The 19129-nt window shown below is 64.8% G+C and overlaps 2 protein-coding genes across 3 annotated transcripts; one reads left to right on the top strand and one right to left on the bottom strand.

Moving 5' to 3' along the window:
- The first annotated feature begins 139 nt into the window (after positions 1–139).
- On the top strand, positions 140–3604 carry Trappc2l (trafficking protein particle complex subunit 2L). 2 transcript variants are annotated; one of them, XM_048354945.1, is made up of 5 exons: positions 140–229; positions 1466–1638; positions 2397–2484; positions 2631–2710; positions 3438–3604. In XM_048354945.1, exons 1-5 carry the CDS (start codon positions 197–199, stop codon positions 3481–3483), a joined length of 420 nt encoding a protein of 139 aa, XP_048210902.1. In that variant the 5' UTR covers positions 140–196; the 3' UTR covers positions 3484–3604. The 2 variants fall into 2 exon arrangements, with proteins under 2 accessions (XP_048210902.1, XP_048210903.1); XM_048354946.1 differs by lacking the exon at positions 2397–2484 and having other exon boundaries at positions 1466–1636.
- Positions 3605–6451: 2847 nt separating this feature from the next.
- Positions 6452–11557, bottom strand: Pabpn1l (PABPN1 like, cytoplasmic). The gene is made up of 7 exons (XM_048355452.1): positions 11336–11557; positions 10886–10979; positions 10628–10695; positions 9022–9128; positions 7572–7659; positions 7019–7141; positions 6452–6562 (listed from the first exon to the last, which is right to left on the bottom strand). The coding sequence occupies exons 1-7, from the start codon at positions 11555–11557 to the stop codon at positions 6452–6454; spliced, it is 813 nt and encodes a 270-aa protein (XP_048211409.1).
- Between the last annotated feature and the right edge of the window lie 7572 nt (positions 11558–19129).

The following is a 19129-nucleotide window of genomic DNA, read 5'->3' as shown; positions in this document are numbered from 1 at the left end:
CCTGCAGGCAAACGCGGGGCGGGACCCCAGCAGGGGGAGGGGCGGGGATAACACTTCCGATGGGCAGGGCCGCAGCAGGCGGCGCTCGCCCTGATTGGTTGCGTCACGGGAGGCGGAGCCCGCTCGGCTGAATGACAGCCGGGGAGGGGGGGGGGCTCTGCGCCGGGTCACGTGACGCGACGCGCGTCTAGGCAAGATGGCGGTGTGCATCGCGGTGATCGCTAAGGAGGTGCGTTCGGGAGGGTGGGCTGGGCGGCCCTCCCTCCGCTGCCCTCGCTGCTCCTCGGGCCTGAGGGCTCCCAGCCGCGTCGGCGTGGCCAGGGGCCTGCGGGCCTCCGCGCCGCACTCGCCACCCCACTGCCAGCCCCCGGTCCCGGGCCCCGGGTCTGGAGCTGACCGGAAGCCAGGCGGGCCGGACGCGGTCGGTCCTCCGCCCCGGCTCGGCGCGCCCCGGGCGCGGGCGGCCTCGGCCGCCTTCCGCCTCCCACCCCTCCGCCCCGCCCCGCCCCGCCCCTCCGGCGCCCGGTCACCGGCCCTCCCGCCCGGATCCGGCCGCACGTCTGCCCGACGTGCATCGGAGGGCTTCTCCGTGCCCCGGGTCGGAGTGCGATCCCCACCACCCGGCGCCCGGCCCCCCTGCCCATACCACCCGCACCCTCCCCGGACAGGCCTTTCCCCCTGGGCGTCGGCACCAGTAACCCCGCTCCCGGCTCCATCCCCTTCCCTCCGCAAACCTGCTTTTCCTTGCGTAGACAGTTCCTCGTCGGAGCCTGTGGGGTGGAGGCCCAGAGGTGGGCTTAGGCCAAGGTCAGAGGTGTGGCTGCGGGGAAGCTGTCCGCGGGCCTTCCTCCGCGAGCATGCTGCCCCGCGGCGCCCGCGGGTTCTCTTCCTGGCAGTGGGGTCGTGTCCCCAAACCCATGCTAAGTCAAAACTGCATGCGTACGTGGATGTGTTCTTGGTAAAGCTCTGCCATGCTGGGCCTTCCTGAGTCTGGAGCCATCTGTTGTGAGTCTGTTGACCAGATATCATCGTGCAGCGCCAGTTTGGGGGCTGGGGCCCAAGAGAAGAACCGCGTTCCAGAGTTAGGACTCTCAGAACTGGAGATGAGTGGGTGGGTTTGAAGCGGCTACCTGTTTGGTGTGGTGTGTAGGAAGCAGTATAATGGCGCCATACTAGGAAGGCCTCCACACAGTGAGAGGCAGAGTGGGCCACTGGTGAGTGACTCCCCAGGTGACAGCGTTTGTTGTGCGCAAAGCCATTTTCCGGAGTTGTCTTCACACAAGCCTACTAAGGTCCGGAAGGCAGTTCCTACTGTAGCGTGGAAAACCAGGCTGTGGATTTTGGAGGGGGTTGCATTCTCCGGCAGTGGCAGACCATGCACACTTGTCCAGAGGCATTTTGTAGAGCTGGCACGTGCAGGTGGGTGGGTTCTCTTACCTCCAGCTGTCACCACTCTTTCTTGCAGAATTATCCTCTCTACATTCGCAGCAACCCCATGGAAAACGAACTGAAGTTCCATTACATGGTACACACATCCCTGGACGTGATAGAAGAGAAGATCTCTGCCATGGGGAAGGCATTAGTGGACCAGAGGGAGCTCTATCTGGGCCTGCTGTACCCAACGGAAGACTACAAGGTGTATCCTTCCGGGAAAGAAAAATGTGAGGGCTTTCAGCTGTGGGCAGCGGGGTGGCCCAGAGCTGAGGAAGGCCTCTCACCTTCTAATTGGAAGACTGGTTTGGGAAAAAGCAAGATTGCTTCCTAGAGGACCTGGCCCTCCCGAGTTTGTACCTGTAAGATGCCTCTTCAAGTTCTTTGGGCAAGGGTGATGATTTCATTTATTTACTCATAAATGATTATTCGTTTATTTATTATAAATATATATACACATAGAATGCATTTATTTGCTATTTCATGGTTAGGTCCAGTCACATTTGGTACTTGAAATGCTCGGCAAATCCCTTGGAAAAAATTGCTCAAGACCACAGAGTTAGGACATTCTTGTGGGGAATAATGTAGCTGTCCATGCTGACATTGACTCAGGAGCAACTGACGCGGCCTCTGGAGTGGGTTCCTCTTATTTGTGAGAACTGACTTTGTGTCAGCTGGGCCCAGCGTTAAGTTTAGAAAGAGGCTGAGGTGCCCCTGTGCACAGTCAGTCAATTCACAGGGCCTATGAGTTTGGGGCCCTTAGCTTCCTCTGCTCCTCCAGCAAACACTAATCAGTACCCCGAGAAATGTGCTGGCCTGGGTCTTCCCTGTGACTGGGAGTCGCCAGGCTTCTCCAGAGTGGGGCACACAGAGATCTCAGGTGCCCAGGCTCTTGACAGGGATGTCGTGTCATTTTTTGTAATCAAGTCCTTGTGTCAAAGCCAGTTCCTTAACCAGCTGTGCAGATATGGGTACGTGACAAACTCCAAGGTTAAGTTCGTCATGGTGGTGGATTCCTCCAACACGGCCCTTCGAGACAATGAAATTCGTAGTGTACGTGCAGGGGATTGGAGGCTACACCTGGGTGGGTGGCTGGGTTTTCGTTTCCCCTTCTGTCTTGTGTTAAGATGCTGAGAAGCCAGAATTCTCGTACTGGACTTCTGCAGGTTCATTTTAGCTGTTGTTGGGTTTTGTTCCAGATGTTCCGTAAGCTGCACAACTCCTACACAGATGTGATGTGTAACCCCTTCTACAACCCTGGGGACCGCATCCAGTCCAGGTAGGCCTGCTCTGACCTGCCTCACTGCATTGCGCCTGCTTGGAAAGTAGGGGGGCCAAGAGCACTTGTCCCCAAGCTCCCAGTTTCAGAGCAGCAAGCCCGTTGTTCCCCAAATCATTCCTGATGCAAACGCCCGTCTACACGGCAGGTGTGGCGTGTAGTGGGGGGAGGGGCACAGGGTTTTCCCAGGTGTGTCCCATGTGTACCTGAGGACCTACCAAGAATTCACAAGGGTCCAAGTGATGAGCAGCAGCCTTTAGGCAGAGAAGTCAGTCTGTCCTGCCTTTTATGAACAGATGCTCGACTACAAGTATCTTTCAAACAGCCTCCAGGTAGACTTGATGTGTGAACAAAGTCATGCCTGTGATTCACGGGAAGCATGGGCTCCATGTGTGTCTGTCCGGGAATTCCCCAAGAGACTCCTCCCCTGTGCCTTTGCTTGGCCAGGCACTGTGTGTCTTGGGTCAGTCCTGCACTCTAGGTGAGAGCAGGCAGGTGTCCTTGAGTTGCACAGGGCAAGGACAGTGCTGCCCAAGAGGGTGGAAGTCTGACAGCACTGCAGAAGTGGGGTCTGTGTGCCCAGTGTGGCAGGCTTCTGTGCTAGCCTCTCTCTGGAGTTTACTTCCTCGAAGCCCTGGGCCGGGGGCTGCGCCCAGTGCCTGCCTGCCCCTGGAGCAGGGTGGAGGGTGGGAGCCGGTCCTGCTGAGTCAGTGGGTTCTCTTTGCAGAGCCTTTGATAACATGGTGACGTCGATGATGATCCAGGTCTGCTGAGAGCAGCTCTGCGGTGCGAAGACAGACACGGCGGACACCTGTGTGGAGACGGCCGCTCCTTGCTTCCTCTTCCCGCGTGGGCATGTGCTCAGTGCCCTCCACTAAAGGCCTTGTGAGCTGAGATCTGCTCTGTCCTGTATTAGCAGAGGACTAAGCTAACCTTCTGGGGACCGGGGACCAGACACAGCAGAATCGAGTTCCCCGTGGAATGGGGGCAGGGGGAGGGAGGCAGGCTGCCTGGGGCCAGGCAGGAGCTGGGACACCCTGGAGAGAGGGCACCGGAGGAACGGATGGGGCCTCCGCCCGGCCCTCTCACTGGCTGAGCAAGTCTGCAGGGCTCAGGGGAGCTCAGAATCCGGTGGAGGTGACTCAGGGCACTTACCTTCCCACGCCGAGTTCTGGCTTGCTGTGACATCAAGGAAGCCTGGTGGACCACACATCTGGTCAGCTGCAACGCTTTCCAGGTGCCCAGGGCGTGGAGGGCAAGCCTTTCCCTGGCTGGAGGAGGTGGCCTGCTGCCCTGGGGCCCTGCCGACAAGCCAGATCGCTCCAGTCTCCCCCAGTCCTGTGCAGCCAGCGTCCAGAGAACGGCCCCTGACTGGGACGGTGGGAGCAGCCGAGTCTTGGTGTCCGGGGCGGGGCTGGCTCCCCTTGGGTCACTCGGCCCATTGGCGTCTCCTGCTGCTGGCTGGCTTCTGAGCCACCAGCTTCCTTGAGTTGTCTGCCTCCCCAGCAGTTTCTCAAGGGTTTGGGGGGTCAGGTGAGCTGTCTGCATATATCTCTGACTCCCTTCCCTTCTGGGGGCCCCAGGGTTCCTTTTTAAAATTCCCTAAGAAGCCCCAGGCCCAAGAAGCCCAGCAGGTGAGCCCACGTGCTAACCCAGAGGTGCCTGGTGTGGGGCTGAACCTGACGGCTCCTGATGGGGGCGGGGGCAGGGTCTCAGTGGAGCCGCCCCAGGTGTGTCTCTGCCGGGGAGCTGGCTGCAGTGGGGCTCCATGGCTCCCGGAGACAAGGGTGAGGGCCTGTGCTCTTCCCATCACACTGGTGCGAGGTGGGTGGTGTGGGGAGAGGCCTGCGGGGACGCCCCGTTGATCGTGCTCCTCTGGGGACGAGGTGCCCTGTACCTCTGCCTTCCTGCCTGCTGCTTGGGTGTGACCCCTGGAGCTCACACCACCTTCTTGAGACGTGGAGACAAGATTCACACTGAGGATGGAGCAGAAAGCAACAAGTCCGTGCTGGCGCCGGTTTGCGAGCCCTGGACCGCTTATATTCAGCCTCTCTTCTGTGAGAAAATAAAACATGCCCTGTCTTGACTGAACCACTGCTCTGTGGGTCTTCTGCTGGCTGCAGCCCGTGCCTCTACTCTAGAGTCCCCCGTGCTTCAGGCTGTAGAAACAAGGCTTAGTGGTCTGCTGGCTTTGTGCTGCCCACGTCACACCTGCGGGGGGGGGGGGCGGGGGGGCTGTCGTCTGCCCACCTAAAGGCTGGCAAGAGCCTGTGCCTTCACCTGAGGCTAAGCCTGACTTGGAGCTGCCCTTGGCAGCCCTGGTCAGCTGTGGCTTTTACCCCAGGGGCAGGGCACCTGCTGCCACTCACCAGCCACCTGTGGCTTTCTGTGCCCACAGCAGAGCAGCAGCCTGGGGCCTTCCCGTGCTGGGTGCGCTGGCTTCAGCTGCCCGCCGCCTGTGCGAGCCTGAGTCAGGGAGAGGGAAGACCCCCGGGCCCCCTCGGGAGCAGCCACCCTACAGGCCAGCGACGGCCATGCAGGACAGAAGCCATCTCCTCTGCCTGGGGGCCACCCTGCTGGACGGCAGGGGCGTTACTCCCGACCGCAGCCCCCACCTCGGGCCCCCCCGAATCCCCAGAGCAGACGCCGCTGGAAGCTGCAGAGCCGCTGGCCAGGGCAGATCTGGCCATGACCAAGAGGCTCCTGGGGCCGGAGACAGCTCAGGCTGCGCATGCCTAGCGGCCTCCCTGTACGACCACAGGTGGGCTCAGAGCAGCAGTTCCCACAGCCACGAAGGTGAGGTTCCACGAGGCCCGGAAGCCCCGGCCGCTGCCTGCTGGGGGTTCCCACTCCAGGCCCCAGATGAACTCCCATCTCACCTGTGCCATTGGCTTCTGGGACCACCCAGATGGCCCAGGACACTCTCACCTGGAGATCTCTAGTTAACCACCTCTGCAAAGAGCTTGCATTCCAAGCGAAGTCATCTCATTCTGGAGAAGCAGCCATACTTTGGGGAGCACCATTCATCACACCAGAGGCAATGCCAACTGGAGGGACAAGTGGCCCTGGGTGTGTGGCAGACCAGCACGGGCTGGGCCCGGGGAGGGGGGAGGGGGAGGGAGGAGGAGGGGCCTGGGGTGGGGGCTGAGCGCTCGGAGCAGCTCTGTGGGGCTTCAGGAATGAAGTGGGCACACGAGGTGAGTTTCTGTTGGTGACTTAATGACTTGAAATGTGGGTCGGAGGGCCTGGGCCTGGCCCAGCCTCCGCTCTGCCTCTGAGGGCCCCACCCAGGGAGAAGCCACATGCCCCCACTTCCACGCCCGAGGAGGACGAGGCCTCCACCCCAATCCCCGCACAGATCACGGTCATCCAGGAGGAGCGGGCTCCAACCTGGAGGGCGGGGGCTGCGCTGCCCGCTGACAGTCGCTCATGGGGTGCAGCTGGTCCTCTGGGACCCATGGCCATGTCCCATCTCCCCCATTCTGTGGAGGACCCCCAGAGGAAAAAAACCCAAAAGGAATCAGGAGGAGGAAGGAGATCTCTCATCACACGATCTTTAAAATACATTTCGTAACTTATACTTTATTGCTGAGACACACACTTCTATTTTTCTTTAAAACCAGGTAGCCGGGGAGTGCGGGATGCCAGTCCTGGCTGACCCTGCCTCCCCTCCCCGGGATGCTCAGGCCTGGCCCACACACGAGGCTGTGTGGCCACGGGGTGCAGCTGCCCTGAAAGGCATCAGTGTCCCCCGAGGAGCCCAGCCGGCCGCTCCAGATCCGCCTCTGCGATCTCATCCTGCGGCCCGCCCTTCACTGGGATCTGCACCACCAGGAGAATCTTCCTTTGCCCCTACCGGGAGAGAGGACAAAGGCAGGGAGGGGCGGTGGAGAGGGAAGCGGATCAGGCACCACAGGACCTATCCCGGCTCTCTCAGGAGGGGTGGGGGCTTGGGGCACGGGGCACGTCGTCCATGAACTGGGCCATAGCCTCCCCTTGCACTTGTCAGACGCGGTCGCCGGGCAGGCCTCAGGAACCTGCTGCAAAGCCTCTGGCGTCCAGCGAGGAGCAGGCCTCCAGGCACACGAGTGTCCCTCCCTGCTGGGAGCCCCTAGGGGACCGGCTCAGACCCTGCCCTGGTGTTGTGGCGGCTCTGGCCCTGGGGAGCTAACAGCCGCCCTCATCCATGTGGGACGCAGCCCCGAGTGCCCGCCGGGGGCCAGGCTTGCGTTTCCTTCCACCTCGCCCTCCAGGTCCCAGACACCTGCACAGCCGCACTTACTGGCCCTGCCTGCGCCCCCAGCGGGCCCTGGGCGGAGGCCCACCCTGGGCATTCTGAGGGTAGAGCACGGCCCTGGGGCCCCGATACGCCTGCCGTGCCCCGCGGTCTGTGGAACGGATCCCTGGGATGTTGGTCCTTTTGGGCAGCACCTGGAAAAAGGCCCCATTGGTCCCCCACCCCTGTCCATGAGCCCCTCCCCCGCTGCCTCTCCGGAGAAGCCTAGAGCCTGGGGCGGGCTGGCGGGGGCTGGAGCTTCCTGACCTCACAATCCCCACGGAGGCCTGATTGTCCCTCTGCCTTTGCCCAGACCCAGCTGGGGCCTGGGGCCCACCCAGCCACCAGCGCAGCAAGGGCAGACTCCCTGCACCAAGCCCAGCCCAGGATCTGAGGGCCCACGCCCTGCCCATCCCTGCCATGCCAGGCCCAGCACACGTGCCAAGGAACAGGAGAGGGGCCGGGCCGAGCTGCTGTGTCCCGAGGCAGGCGGCCCATCCTCTCTGTGCCTGTTTCCTCAACGTCAGTCACTGAGGGTTACTGCATAGGCGGGCTCTGCTCCCAGGATGGCCCACATGGACACACCTTGATGACGCGGCCTCGGAAGGTTCTCTCGTTCAGCCCCACCGCAGCCTGGGCAGAGCTCCGGGAAGCAAACTCTATGTAGGCATAGCTGGGGGCGGCGGGTCCAGGGTGAGCCCAGGCCCGTCCTGGCCCCCGTGCTCCGCCCACGCTGCCCACACCACCCACACAACCCCTGTGCTCCGCCCACGCTGCCCACACCACCCACACAACCCCTGTGCTCCGCTCACGCTGCCCACACCACCCACACAACCCCTGTGCTCCGCCCACGCTGCCCACACCACGCCCGTGCTCCGCCCACACTGCCCACACCCCCCGGGCTCCGCCCACACTGCCCACACCACGCCCGTGCTCCGCCCACGCTGCCCACACCACGCCCGTGCTTCGCCCACACTGCCCACACCCCCGGGCTCCGCCCACACTGCCCACACCCCCGGGCTCCGCCCACACTGCCCACACCACCCCTGTGCTCCGCCCATGCTGCCCACACCCCCGGGCTCCGCCCACACTGCCCACACCACGCCCGGGCTCCGCCCACACTGCCCACACCACGCCCGGGCTCCGCCCACACTGCCCACACCACGCCCGGGCTCCGCCCACACTGCCCACACTGCCCACACCACCCCTGTGCTCCGCCCACGCTGCCCACACCCCCCGGGCTCCGCCCACGCTGCCCACACCCCCCGGGCTCCGCCCACACTGCCCACACCACGCCCGGGCTCCGCCCACACTGCCCACACCCCCCGGGCTCCGCCCACACTGCCCACACCACGCCCGTGCTCCGCCCACGCTGCCCACACCACGCCCGTGCTCCGCCCATGCTGCCCACACCCCCGGGCTCCGCCCACACTGCCCACACCACGCCCGGGCTCCGCCCACACTGCCCACACCACGCCCGGGCTCCGCCCACACTGCCCACACCACGCCCGGGCTCCGCCCACACTGCCCACACTGCCCACACCACCCCTGTGCTCCGCCCACGCTGCCCACACCCCCCGGGCTCCGCCCACACTGCCCACACCACGCCCGTGCTCCGCCCACACTGCCCACACCCCCCGGGCTCCGCCCACACTGCCCACACCACGCCCGGGCTCCGCCCACACTGCCCACACCCCCCGGGCTCCGCCCACACTGCCCACACCACGCCCGTGCTCCGCCCACGCTGCCCACACCACGCCCGTGCTCCGCCCATGCTGCCCACACCCCCGGGCTCCGCCCACACTGCCCACACCACGCCCGGGCTCCGCCCACACTTCCCACACCACGCCCGGGCTCCGCCCACGCTGCCCACACCCCCCGGGCTCCGCCCACACTGCCCACACCCCCCGGGCTCCGCCCATACCACGCCCGGGCTCCGCCCACACTGCCCACACCACGCCTGTGCTCCGCCCACACTGCCCACACCCCCCGGGCTCCGCCCACACTGCCCAGTCTGCCCGTGGCCCACACTCACCCCTTGGGGTGCCCAGAGACCTTGTCACACAGGATGGTGACGCGGTGAATCTCCCCGCAGTGGCGGAAGTAGCTCTCTAGCTCCTGGGCTGTGCTCCCGTAGTCCACCTGTGCACAGCAGGGCACTGCTGGGCGGGCCCCACCGGGGCTGGGAGCAGGCTCTGCATCTTGCAGGAATGTCTTGGTGGGTGGGGTGGGAGGGACCCCGAGGGTGGGATGGTGGCAGGATGGACTGGGGCTCTGCCTCCGGCACAGGGCGTGTCCACGTGTCCTTGCGCAAAGTGCCCATGGCCTCGTAAAAGTAATACATCTTGCTGAGTGAGGTGGCACATGCGGATAATCCCAGCCACACAGAGGCAGCAGTGAAAGCATCATGGTCTGAGGTCAGCCCCAGGGGAAAGAGCAGGAAATACCAGGAAAATAACTATGGCAGAAAAGGGCTGGGCTGTAGCTAAAGTGGATAAGGCCCTGAGTTCAAGCCCCAGTACCATCCCCACCACAAAGTGGCACATCCCACAGGGAAACCCCAGCCTCCAGCTCGTGCAGACTTGGACGGGCCCGTGCCTGCTCCGGGAAGCTCCGCGGCCCCCGCCCTGCAGGGGCCCTGTCTGCACCACGGACAGACGGCGACTCCTCATCTGACCACGAGGAGGAGGAGGACGGCCGGCCCCGGCGGCGCGGGGGGCCTGGGGGGGGGCGGCCAGCCCCGGCGGCGCGGGGGGCCCGGGGGGGACGGCCGGCCCCGGCGGCGCGGGGGGCCCGGGGGGGGGACGGCCGGCCCCGGAGGCGCGGGGGGCCCGGGGGGGGGCGGCCGGCCCCGGCGGCGCGGGGGCCCGGGGGGGGGACGGCCGGCCCCGGAGGCGCGGGGGGCCCGGGGGGGGGACGGCCGGCCCCGGCGGCGCGGGGGCCCGGGGGGGGGGACGGCCAGCCCCGGAGGCGCGGGGGGCCCGGGGGGGGGACGGCCAGCCCCGGAGGCGCGGGGGGCCCGGGGGGGGGGACGGCCAGCCCCGGAGGCGCGGGGGGCCCGGGGGGGGGGACGGCCGGCCCCGGAGGCGCGGGGGGCCCGGGGGGGGGACGGCCGGCCCCGGAGGCGCGGGGGGCCCGGGGGGGGGGGACGGCCGGCCCCGGAGGCGCGGGGGGCCCGGGGGGGGGCGGCCGGCCCCGGCGGCGCGGGGGGCCCGGGGGGGGGACGGCCGGCCCCGGCGGCGCGGGGGGCCCGGGGGGGGGACGGCCGGCCCCGGAGGCGCGGGGGGCCCGGGGGGGGGGCCGGCCGGCCCCGGAGGCGCGGGGGGCCCGGGGGGGACGGCCGGCCCCGGCGGCGCGGGGGGCCCGGGGGTGGGGGACGGCCGGCCCCGGAGGCGCGGGGGGCCCGGGGGGGGACGGCCGGCCCCGGCGGCGCGGGGGGCCCGGGGGGGAATGGCCGGCCCCGGAGGCGCGGGGGGCCCGGGGGGGTCATGGCCGGCCCCGGCGGCGCGGGGGGCCCGGGGGGGACGGCCGGCCCTGGTGGCGCGGGGGGCCTGCGTGCCCGTTGGGCCTATCTGGGCCCTGGGGGGGCGGGGCTGGAGCCCACGGAAGGATGGGATCACCCTGTTCTCCCCAACACTCACATTGCCCACAAAGATGGATCTGTGGTCAGCCTCCACCTTCTCCTTGGGGGGCTCAGGGAAGGGGCAGCCTGCGGAGGGAGCGCCTCACTGTCAGGGCCCCCAGGGGAGGCTCATTCCTCACCCCACCTTGGGTTTCCAGCTGTGGCCTCCATGGGAGGCTATGCCCAGCCTGCCCAGGGCCAGAGGCTCCGCTGTGAATCAAACAACTGGGGGGGGATGGGTGGTCACCCCAGGTCAGCAGGGGCCCCGGGTTCCTACCTGTGGTTTCAGGGTCCAGCAGCTGCCAGGCTCTGAGTCGCGTCTCCTCTCGGGCCTCTTCCTGAGAGCCAAGGGGTTCTGGCGGCTCCTCGGCCTGTGCCATGGATCGCGCGTTAGCGCGATGGCTTCCAGCCCCTGCCCGGGTGCCCGGGGTGAACCGGGCACCCTCCAGGAGGAAGGCAGGCGTGGCTGGCCGGCCCTGCAGGGCACCTCAGCCCTGGGAAGCCACCGATTCTCTGGGCCAGGCACAGTTCCCTCCCGGGTGCTCAGGCGAAGGAAAAGCCCGCTGCTCCCGCCCAGCTCCCTCACCGGGCCGTGGCCTGCTGCCCGGCCTCAGGGCCTCTCTCCCCGGCAGGAGGAGGCAGCCCTTTCTCCAGGGCCGCTGGCAGCCCCCGCCCTGGCCCCGGCCTGGCCCCCGCCCCACCTCCACACTCCACACCCGACTGCTACCCGGTCAGGTACTGGGCACTCAGCCAGGCTCGCCGGCTCCAAAAGGGACAGGGAGAAGCCTTCATCGTCGTCTTCCTCCGCTCTCCCGCCCCCCTGCCTTGGGCCTGGAGGAGTCTTCCTGACCCCACCCCAGGCCCCCCAGCCCTGGGCCTCGGGGTCCGAGGACACGGTCCGAAGCCAGGCCTCAGTGGGAGGAGGGAAGAGAGCAGAGAAAGGCCACATGGGTGACTAGGACGGGCCTGCGTCTCCTGCACAGCCCACACCTGCGGCCCTCTGATTTAAGCCCTCCTCCGGGCCAGGTGCCCCCACTACGGCACTTAGGGAAGCCAGGGGTCAGAGGTTGTCAACCCCTCCCCCACGCTGCAGCCCCAGGACGCTCCCCCCACCAGCTGGGCAATGTGCTGAACTTGCCCTTGTTTCCACCTAATCCTTGGGGCTGCACGGGGGTGGCGTGGGGAGGGGTGAGGCCGGCTGGGGGTGGCGTGGGGAGGGGTGAAGCCTGCTCCCTCCTCCACGGTCACCCGCCCCCCCCTACAGTGGCCCCCTTGGAAATTTGTGCCTCACCTCTTCCTGGTCTAACTCTAGCTGTGCCACTGAGTCCCTAGGTGCCAGGGCTGGACATGCACACTCGTGTCCTTCACTGGTGTCCTGAGTCGTCACGGGGACCCTCTGGCCCCGCTGCCCATCCAAACCTGCAGCCATGCTTCTGAGCGACTCTGACCTCACGCTGCCCGAGGGTGGGGGTCTGTCCCCGGAGTCGAGGCTAGGGGAGGAGGCCGACCGACGGCAGTCTGGATGGTTCTCCCAAGTATGGAGAACTCTGGTGGCCGGAGGAGTCGTGGTCCTGCCCTCCCCTCCCATGTCCTGGCCCTTCCTTCTTCCCATCAGACGTCCACCCTCGCTCTCGGTCCCTGGTGGGCACCTGCCTCTTGCTGGGCACCGGGAAAGCCCGACGGGGGTTGGTGAACATGCTAGTGAAGCACACCCAAGGAGAGGCTGGGCCGCGGGGTACCAAATGCTCCTTCAGTACACAGACACGGTGGCCTGATCATCGAGTCTCCTGGTGCCACCGGCCACAGGTAGAGGGCAGCGGGGGCAGGGGCAGCACCCACCGAGAGCTGAGGCTGCGAGGCACAGCTTCTTGTGAAGAAACACAGCCCAGCACTCTCAGTCCAGCTTGTTTGAGGAAATGCGAAAAGAGGAAGCAGAGAAGTGAGCCATCAGTCCCTTCCCAGCAGGCTGTGTGTGCCTGTCCCCGGCCTGGCGTGGCCCACTGTGGATGTGGATGCCCCCCCCAGCCTGGCGTGGACCACTGTGGATGTGGCTGTCCCCGGCCTGGTGTGGCCCACTGTGGATGTGGCTGTCCCCTGGCCTGGCGTGGCCCACTGTGGATGTGGCTGTCCCCTGGCCTGGCGTGGCCCACTGTGGATGTGGCTGCCCCCGGCCTGGTGTGGCCCACTGTGGATGTGGATGCCCCCCCCAGCCTGGCGTGACCCACTGTGGATGTGTGTCTGCCCCCCAGCCTGGCGTGGACCCACTGTGGATGTGTGGCTGTCCCCTGGCCTGGCGTGACTCACTGTGGATGTGTGGCTGTGCCCCGGCCTGGCGTGACCCACTGTGGATGTGGCTGTCCCCGGCCTGGTGTGGCCCACTGTGGATGTGGCTGTCCCCTGGCCTGGCATGGCCCACTGTGGATGTGGATGCCCCCCCCGGCCTGGCGTGGCCCACTGTGGATGTGGATGCCCCCCAGCCTGGCGTGGCCCACTGTGGATGTGGATGCCCCCCCGGCCTGGCGTGGGCCACTGTGGATGTGTGGCTGTCCCCCAGCCTGGCGTGGCCCACTGTGGATGTGGATGCCCCCCCGGCCTGGCGTGGGCCACTGTGGATGTGGATGCCCCCCCGGCCTGGCGTGGACCCACTGTGGATGTGGATGCCCCCCCGGCCTGGCGTGGCCCACTGTGGATGTGGATGCCCCCCCGGCCTGGCGTGGCCCACTGTGGATGTGGATGCCCTCCCCCGGCCTGGCGTGGCCCACTGTGGATGCGGATGCCCCCCCCCCCCGGCCTGGCGTGGCCCACTGTGGATGTGGATGCCCCCCCCTGGCCTGGCGAGGGCCCACCATGGGCCTGGCTGGTGCCCTGGAGGCCCGCGGAGCCCCATAAGGTGGGATGGTGCGTGCTGATGCCTCTTCCAGTCATGTAGAGGACAGGCTGCACTGTCGTCTGATACCGAGGGCCCTGTTTTCTAGATCTCCGGTATACAACGCCAGGGGTTGCTGAATTGGAACAAAAAAAGCAGGCATGCTGGGGTTTTCTGGAACTTGGGAGCCGTGCAGGGCACTGTCCCCAGTGCCGGCCACTTCAGGCCTTGTCTGTGAGCTGCCTGTAGGAGCAGACGGGTCCCCATGGCCAGCTTGCCTCCCTCCCCGCCCTGCCTTCTCTTCCTCCTTTGCCAGCATGAGCCCGTGGGACCCTCAGGGCAGGGTAGGGGGACGAGGCCAGGCCTGGGGAAAGCTGAGCTGAGGAGCCTTCTGCTGGGCTCCTGGAGTACTCGCCCTGCTCAGTGGTCAGTGGAACTCAGCCGGGACAGACAGGAAGCGCCAACTCCGAACCCTCTGGGGCAAAGAAGACAGAGACCCCCACCTCGTGGGCTCCGGGGAGTCGGCCTCTAGAATGCCAGGCTGGAGGGAGGCCAGCCCGGGCTCTGCCCTCCTCTCGGGCACCTCTGCCATGGGCACCTCCGTTTAGGTGTGCTCGCCCCGATGCCACCTTTGCCGAGCCCCCGAGCAGTGCGTGGGCAACCCCCGCCCCGCACACTCGTGCAGGTCTTGCCGGCGGCTCCAGATCCGCCCTTAGGCCAAGGCCACCGATGCAGGCTGCCGACACCGGCAGCAGACCTGCAGTGCCTGCAGGAGGTCCTGTCCCTGCGGGTGGCAGGGTGGCAGGGCGCTCAGAGGGGCTTCTGTGCCCTGGGAAGGTCCCCGAGGACAGCCCTGGTCAGCCTAGGGCAGGAGCAGTCGGCCAACAGGAGGACTTGAGTGGCCCTCGGCTTTGGAACTGGCGCTGCCACTCGGGGCACAGCGGGTCGACGGGCAGGGGTGGAGACGGACCCAAGGGCGGCCGTGGCCACGTGGGCGCACAGACACGAGGGACGGGGAGTCGGGTTGCTGGAGCGAGCGGACGGACGGATGGAGAGATGGACAGTGGGTGGATGGGCGGGCAGATGGGTGGGTAGAGGGCGGGCGGTGCACAGAGGAAGGTGGCGAGGCACCCGTGGAGGCACAGGAGGACAGAGGGGGGGGGGGTGGTGCAGTCAGATGGAGAGGCTGAGGCGCGTCCGAAGGATCAACTCATGGAGTTGGAGTTGTGGGCCAGGATGGGAGCTGTGCTGCAAACTCGAGGATCTTTCTGGAAACACTGGCAAATGAGCAGTTTGGGTCCTGGCCTGAACCCTATCCATCCTCATAGCTTTGGGGAGAGCCCGCCTCCCAGCCCTCCATAGCTTTGGAGAGGACCCCGCCTCCCAGCCCTCCAGTCCGCCCCATCCACGGGACCCCTCTCAGACCTCCCCCAGAGTCCCCGCTGGCTGGCTCCTCTTGTGCCCTTCTGGGAGGCTGGCTCTCGCCCTGGTGCTTCTTCCAGGCCGTCGGGCCAGGGGGTCCGGTGGGTCCGGCCTCTCCAGTGCCTGCCATCCCCTGTGGAGTGGGCGCCACTGCTCTCTGCCTCTGTGGGGGTCAGAGGATGGGCCCGGAAGGCATCTTCCCAGGTGGGTGGCCCTCAGGACGCCACCAGGGGCTATGCGCCCCTCTTCTTCAGGGCCAGGCCAGGGAAGGGTGAGGCGGGTGAGGTGAGAGGCGGGGTGTGGGTGCCGGAGGGAAGGGCCCAGGGCCAGCATGTCAGCCATCTGCTCACTATGTCCTTCCCAGGCTGGGCCCAGGGCCAGGACGCGGGCTGCTGCCTGCCCGCTTGGCTTGGCTTCCTGTCTTGGTTTAGGCCTCCTGGCCAGGGGTAAAGCTGCTGTACGGTCTGGGGTTTAGGGGAGCGAGGCTCTGAGAGCTGCAGGCGTGGAGCACTTGGTTTGCGTTTGGCAGTGGTTTGCGGGAGGCAGAGCCTGGCACGTCACACCTGGGCCAATGGTCTGGGAACTCGTGGAGGAAGCGGGCGAGGCTCTGAGCAGGAGGCAGGGGCCGAGCAGCCAGCTTCCAGAGCCTTCTGTGTGGAGATCCCTCTCTGCCCTCATGGGGACGGCAGAGGCCTCCACATGCAGACTGCAAGTGGGCACCTTGGGTGCAGGGCAGCCATGGCCATCTGTGAGACAACTCATAACCCCACAAAGCCCACTCTTGCCCCTCCCCAAAGCGGAGGGTCCTGTGTTTGGTTCTGCTGTAACCCAGAGCATCATGGGGCCCAGAGCCTTGCTCCCCACCTGCCTGCCTGTCTCGGTGGCCCAGCCAACACCTGCCACAGGAAGTCCCCTCACGGACCCCATGGACCACCTGAGTACTGGGCTCGGTGTCTTGGCTCTGCCCAGCCCTGCACCCTCTGGGTCCGCAACCCCCTGGCTGAGACTCCTCACCCACAGCGGACTTGCAGGGAAACAGGACTGTCTCAAGGGGAAACCCCTTGCCAGAAGTTGGGGTGGAAGGGTCTGCTTCACCCTCAGCTCTATGGCCTGGCTCCTGGAGACTCGTAAGAGATGCCATGAACGAAGGGACAGGGGATGGCATGAATGAAGGGACAGGGGGATGGCATAAATGAATGGACGGGGGGATGGCATGAAGGGACAGGGGGATGGCATGAATGGACGGGGGGATGGCATGAATGAATGGACGGGGGAATGGCATGAATGAATGGACGGGGGATGGCATGAATGAATGGACAGGGGGATGGCATGAATGAATGGACGGGGATGGCGATGAACGAATGGACAGGGGGATGGCATGAATGAATGGACAGGGGGATGGCATGAATGAATGGACGGGGATGGCACGAACGAATGGACAGGGGGATGGCATGAACGAAGGGACAGGGGGATGGCATGAATGAAGGGACAGGGGGATGGCATGAATGAATGGACAGGGGGATGGCATGAATGAATGGACAGGGGGATGGCATGAATGAATGGACAGGGGGATGGCATGAATGGACAGGGGGATGGCATGAATGGACGGGGGGATGGCATGAATGAATGGACGGGGGAATGGCATGAATGAATGGACGGGGGATGGCATGAATGAAGGGACAGGGGGATGGCATGAACGAATGGACAGGGGGATGGCATGAATGAAGGGACAGGGGATGGCATGAATGAATGGACAGGGGGATGGCATGAATGAAGGGACAGGGGGATGGCATGAATGGACAGGGGGATGGCATGAATGAATGGACAGGGGATGGCATGAATGAATGGACAGGGGGATGGCATGAATGAATGGACAGGGGGATGGCATGAATGAATGGACAGGGGGATGGCATGAATGAATGGACGGGGATGGCATGAACGAATGGACAGGGGGATGGCATGAACGAAGGGACAGGGGGATGGCATGAATGAAGGGACAGGGGGATGGCATGAATGAATGGACAGGGGGATGGCATAAATGAATGGACAGGGGGATGGCATGAAGGGACAGGGGGATGGCATGAATGAACAGGGGGATGGCATGAATGGACAGGGGGATGGCATGAATGGACAGGGGATGGCATGAATGAATGGACAGGGGGATGGCATGAATGAATGGACGGGGATGGCATGAATGAGTGGACAGGGGGATGGCATGAATGAATGGACAGGGGGATGGCATGAATGAATGGACAGGGGGATGGCATGAATGGACAGGGGGATGGCATGAATGGACGGGGGGATGGCATGAATGAATGGACGGGGGAATGGCATGAATGAATGGACAGGGGGATGGCATGAATGAAGGGACAGGGGGATGGCATGAACGAATGGACAGGGGGATGGCATGAATGAAGGGACAGGGGGATGGCATGAATGAAAGGACAGGGGGATGGCATGAATGAATGGATGGGGATGGCATGAACGAATGGACAGGGGGATGGCATAAATGAAGGGACAGGGGGATGGCATGAATGAAAGGACAGGGGGATGGCATGAATGAATGGACGGGGATGGCATGAACGAATGGACAGGGGGATGGCATGAATGAGTGGACAGGGGATGGCATGAATGGACAGGGGGATGGCATGAATGGACAGGGGGATGGCATGAATGAATGGACAGGGGGATGGCATGAATGGACAGGGGGATGGCATGAATGAATGGACGGGGGATGGCATGAACGAAGGGACAGGGGGATGGCATGAATGAATGGACAGGGGGATGGCATGGACGAAGGGACAGGGGGATGGCATGAATGAACAGGGGGATGGCATGAATGAATGGATGGGGGATGGCATGAATGAATGGACGGGGGGATGGCATGAACGAAGGGACAGGGGGATGGCATGAATGAACAGGGGGATGGCATGAATGAATGGATGGGGGATGGCATGAATGAATGGACGGGGGGATGGCATGAACGAATGGACGGGGGGGATGGCATGAATGGACAGGGGGATGGCATGAATGAATGGATGGGGGATGGCATGAATGAATGGACAGGGGGATGGCATGAATGAGTGGACAGGGGGATGGCATGAACGAAGGGACGGGGATGGTATGAACGAAGGGACAGGGGGATGGCATGAACGAAGGGACAGGGGGATGGCATGAAAGGACGGGAGGCTCCATGAAAGGGACAGTGTGTCGGCCCTCGGAGGTCGCTGAGCCTGGCTCCCCCTCCCAGGAGCACGCCCCTCCCACGCTGGCACTACGGGCTGGGGCTGGTGACCCCAGGTCTTCAGGACAGCTGCCCAGGGCTCCTCCGGGAGGCCCGCAGCACCCCCAGGCCAGGCGGCCAGGGACCGGAGCGCACCAGCACAGACGGCCTGAGGGCCTGGTTTTATTTTCCTCCACAAACACTGTACAACCTGGTGGCACCCGGGGCCCATCCTAATCACAGCATTTTCCTTGCCCATCCAGGAGGGTCCAGAGGGCCCCAACAGGGAGAAGACGAGGCATCGGGGGGCCGAGGCGGCGTGCAGTCCGGGACCTCCACGGGCAGGGCCACGGCGACGCCGTGTCTCAGCAGGCTCTGCGTTTGGGAAGCTGGCCAACGGGAAAGACCAGACCAGCCTGGCTTCCACACGTCTTCTCAAGCCGAAATCCCACGCCAGTCTTGGCGTTTCTGAAGCTCACAAAAGCAGACTTCTGCTGGCTGGGAGGGCCTGGGCCCTGGAGGGAACGTGGAATGGAACTCGGCCTTCAGAACGGCGAGGTTGCTGCTGGCAGGCTCAGTTCTGGCACTGGTTTGGTAGCACCTGATGGGATCCTTTCCTACAATATCCAGAGAATGGATTTTACAGCTGTGAAGCAACGCCAGCCAGCACACACGCGGGACCACGGGTCAGCCTTCTCTGAAGATCTATTTCCTAAACTTCACACGCTCGCGTGGTTTATCTCAACGTATTTTTATTTGGCAAACATCTCTTCTGTATCATCATCACCGCCAGCATCCTCGATCACCACGGATACCGTCTTTTGGACCTCTGCAGAGACTATTTACATTCACATTATGACTCCTGGCTCTGGCGGGGCCCTCTGGACCCAGTTCAGTAGCTGACCACCCTTATTGCACTGTTGTCATGGAGCTTTCTAGAGAACGCACACACGTGCAGGCCCCAGGCCGTGTCTGGTTTTGCTCTTGCATTTGTTCCAGGCACTGCTCTC

This window comes from Perognathus longimembris, chromosome 10, assembly GCF_023159225.1.
Source record: "Perognathus longimembris pacificus isolate PPM17 chromosome 10, ASM2315922v1, whole genome shotgun sequence".
Taxonomy (NCBI): Eukaryota; Metazoa; Chordata; class Mammalia; order Rodentia; family Heteromyidae; genus Perognathus; species Perognathus longimembris.
The sequence above is the reverse complement of the archived record's forward strand: the minus strand, read 5'-3'. Positions and strand labels throughout refer to the sequence as shown.

Excerpts from the sequence above, each read along its gene's own strand:
- Trappc2l (XM_048354945.1), top strand. The coding sequence starts at position 197 with ATGGCGGTGTGCATCGCGGTGATCGCTAAGGAG. Across the intron at positions 230-1,465 it reads TCGCGGTGATCGCTAAGGAG|AATTATCCTCTCTACATTCG; the intron begins GTGCGTTCGGGA and ends TCTTTCTTGCAG. Across the intron at positions 2,485-2,630 it reads GAGACAATGAAATTCGTAGT|ATGTTCCGTAAGCTGCACAA; the intron begins GTACGTGCAGGG and ends GTTTTGTTCCAG.
- Pabpn1l (XM_048355452.1), bottom strand. The coding sequence starts at position 11,557 with ATGTGGCCTTTCTCTGCTCTCTTCCCTCCTCCCACTGAGGCCTGGCTT. Across the intron at positions 10,696-10,885 it reads GCTGGACCCTGAAACCACAG|GCTGCCCCTTCCCTGAGCCC; the intron begins GTAGGAACCCGG and ends CTCCCTCCGCAG. Across the intron at positions 7,142-7,571 it reads TCCGAGGCCGCGTCATCAAG|GTGCTGCCCAAAAGGACCAA; the intron begins GTGTGTCCATGT and ends GCCTTTTTCCAG.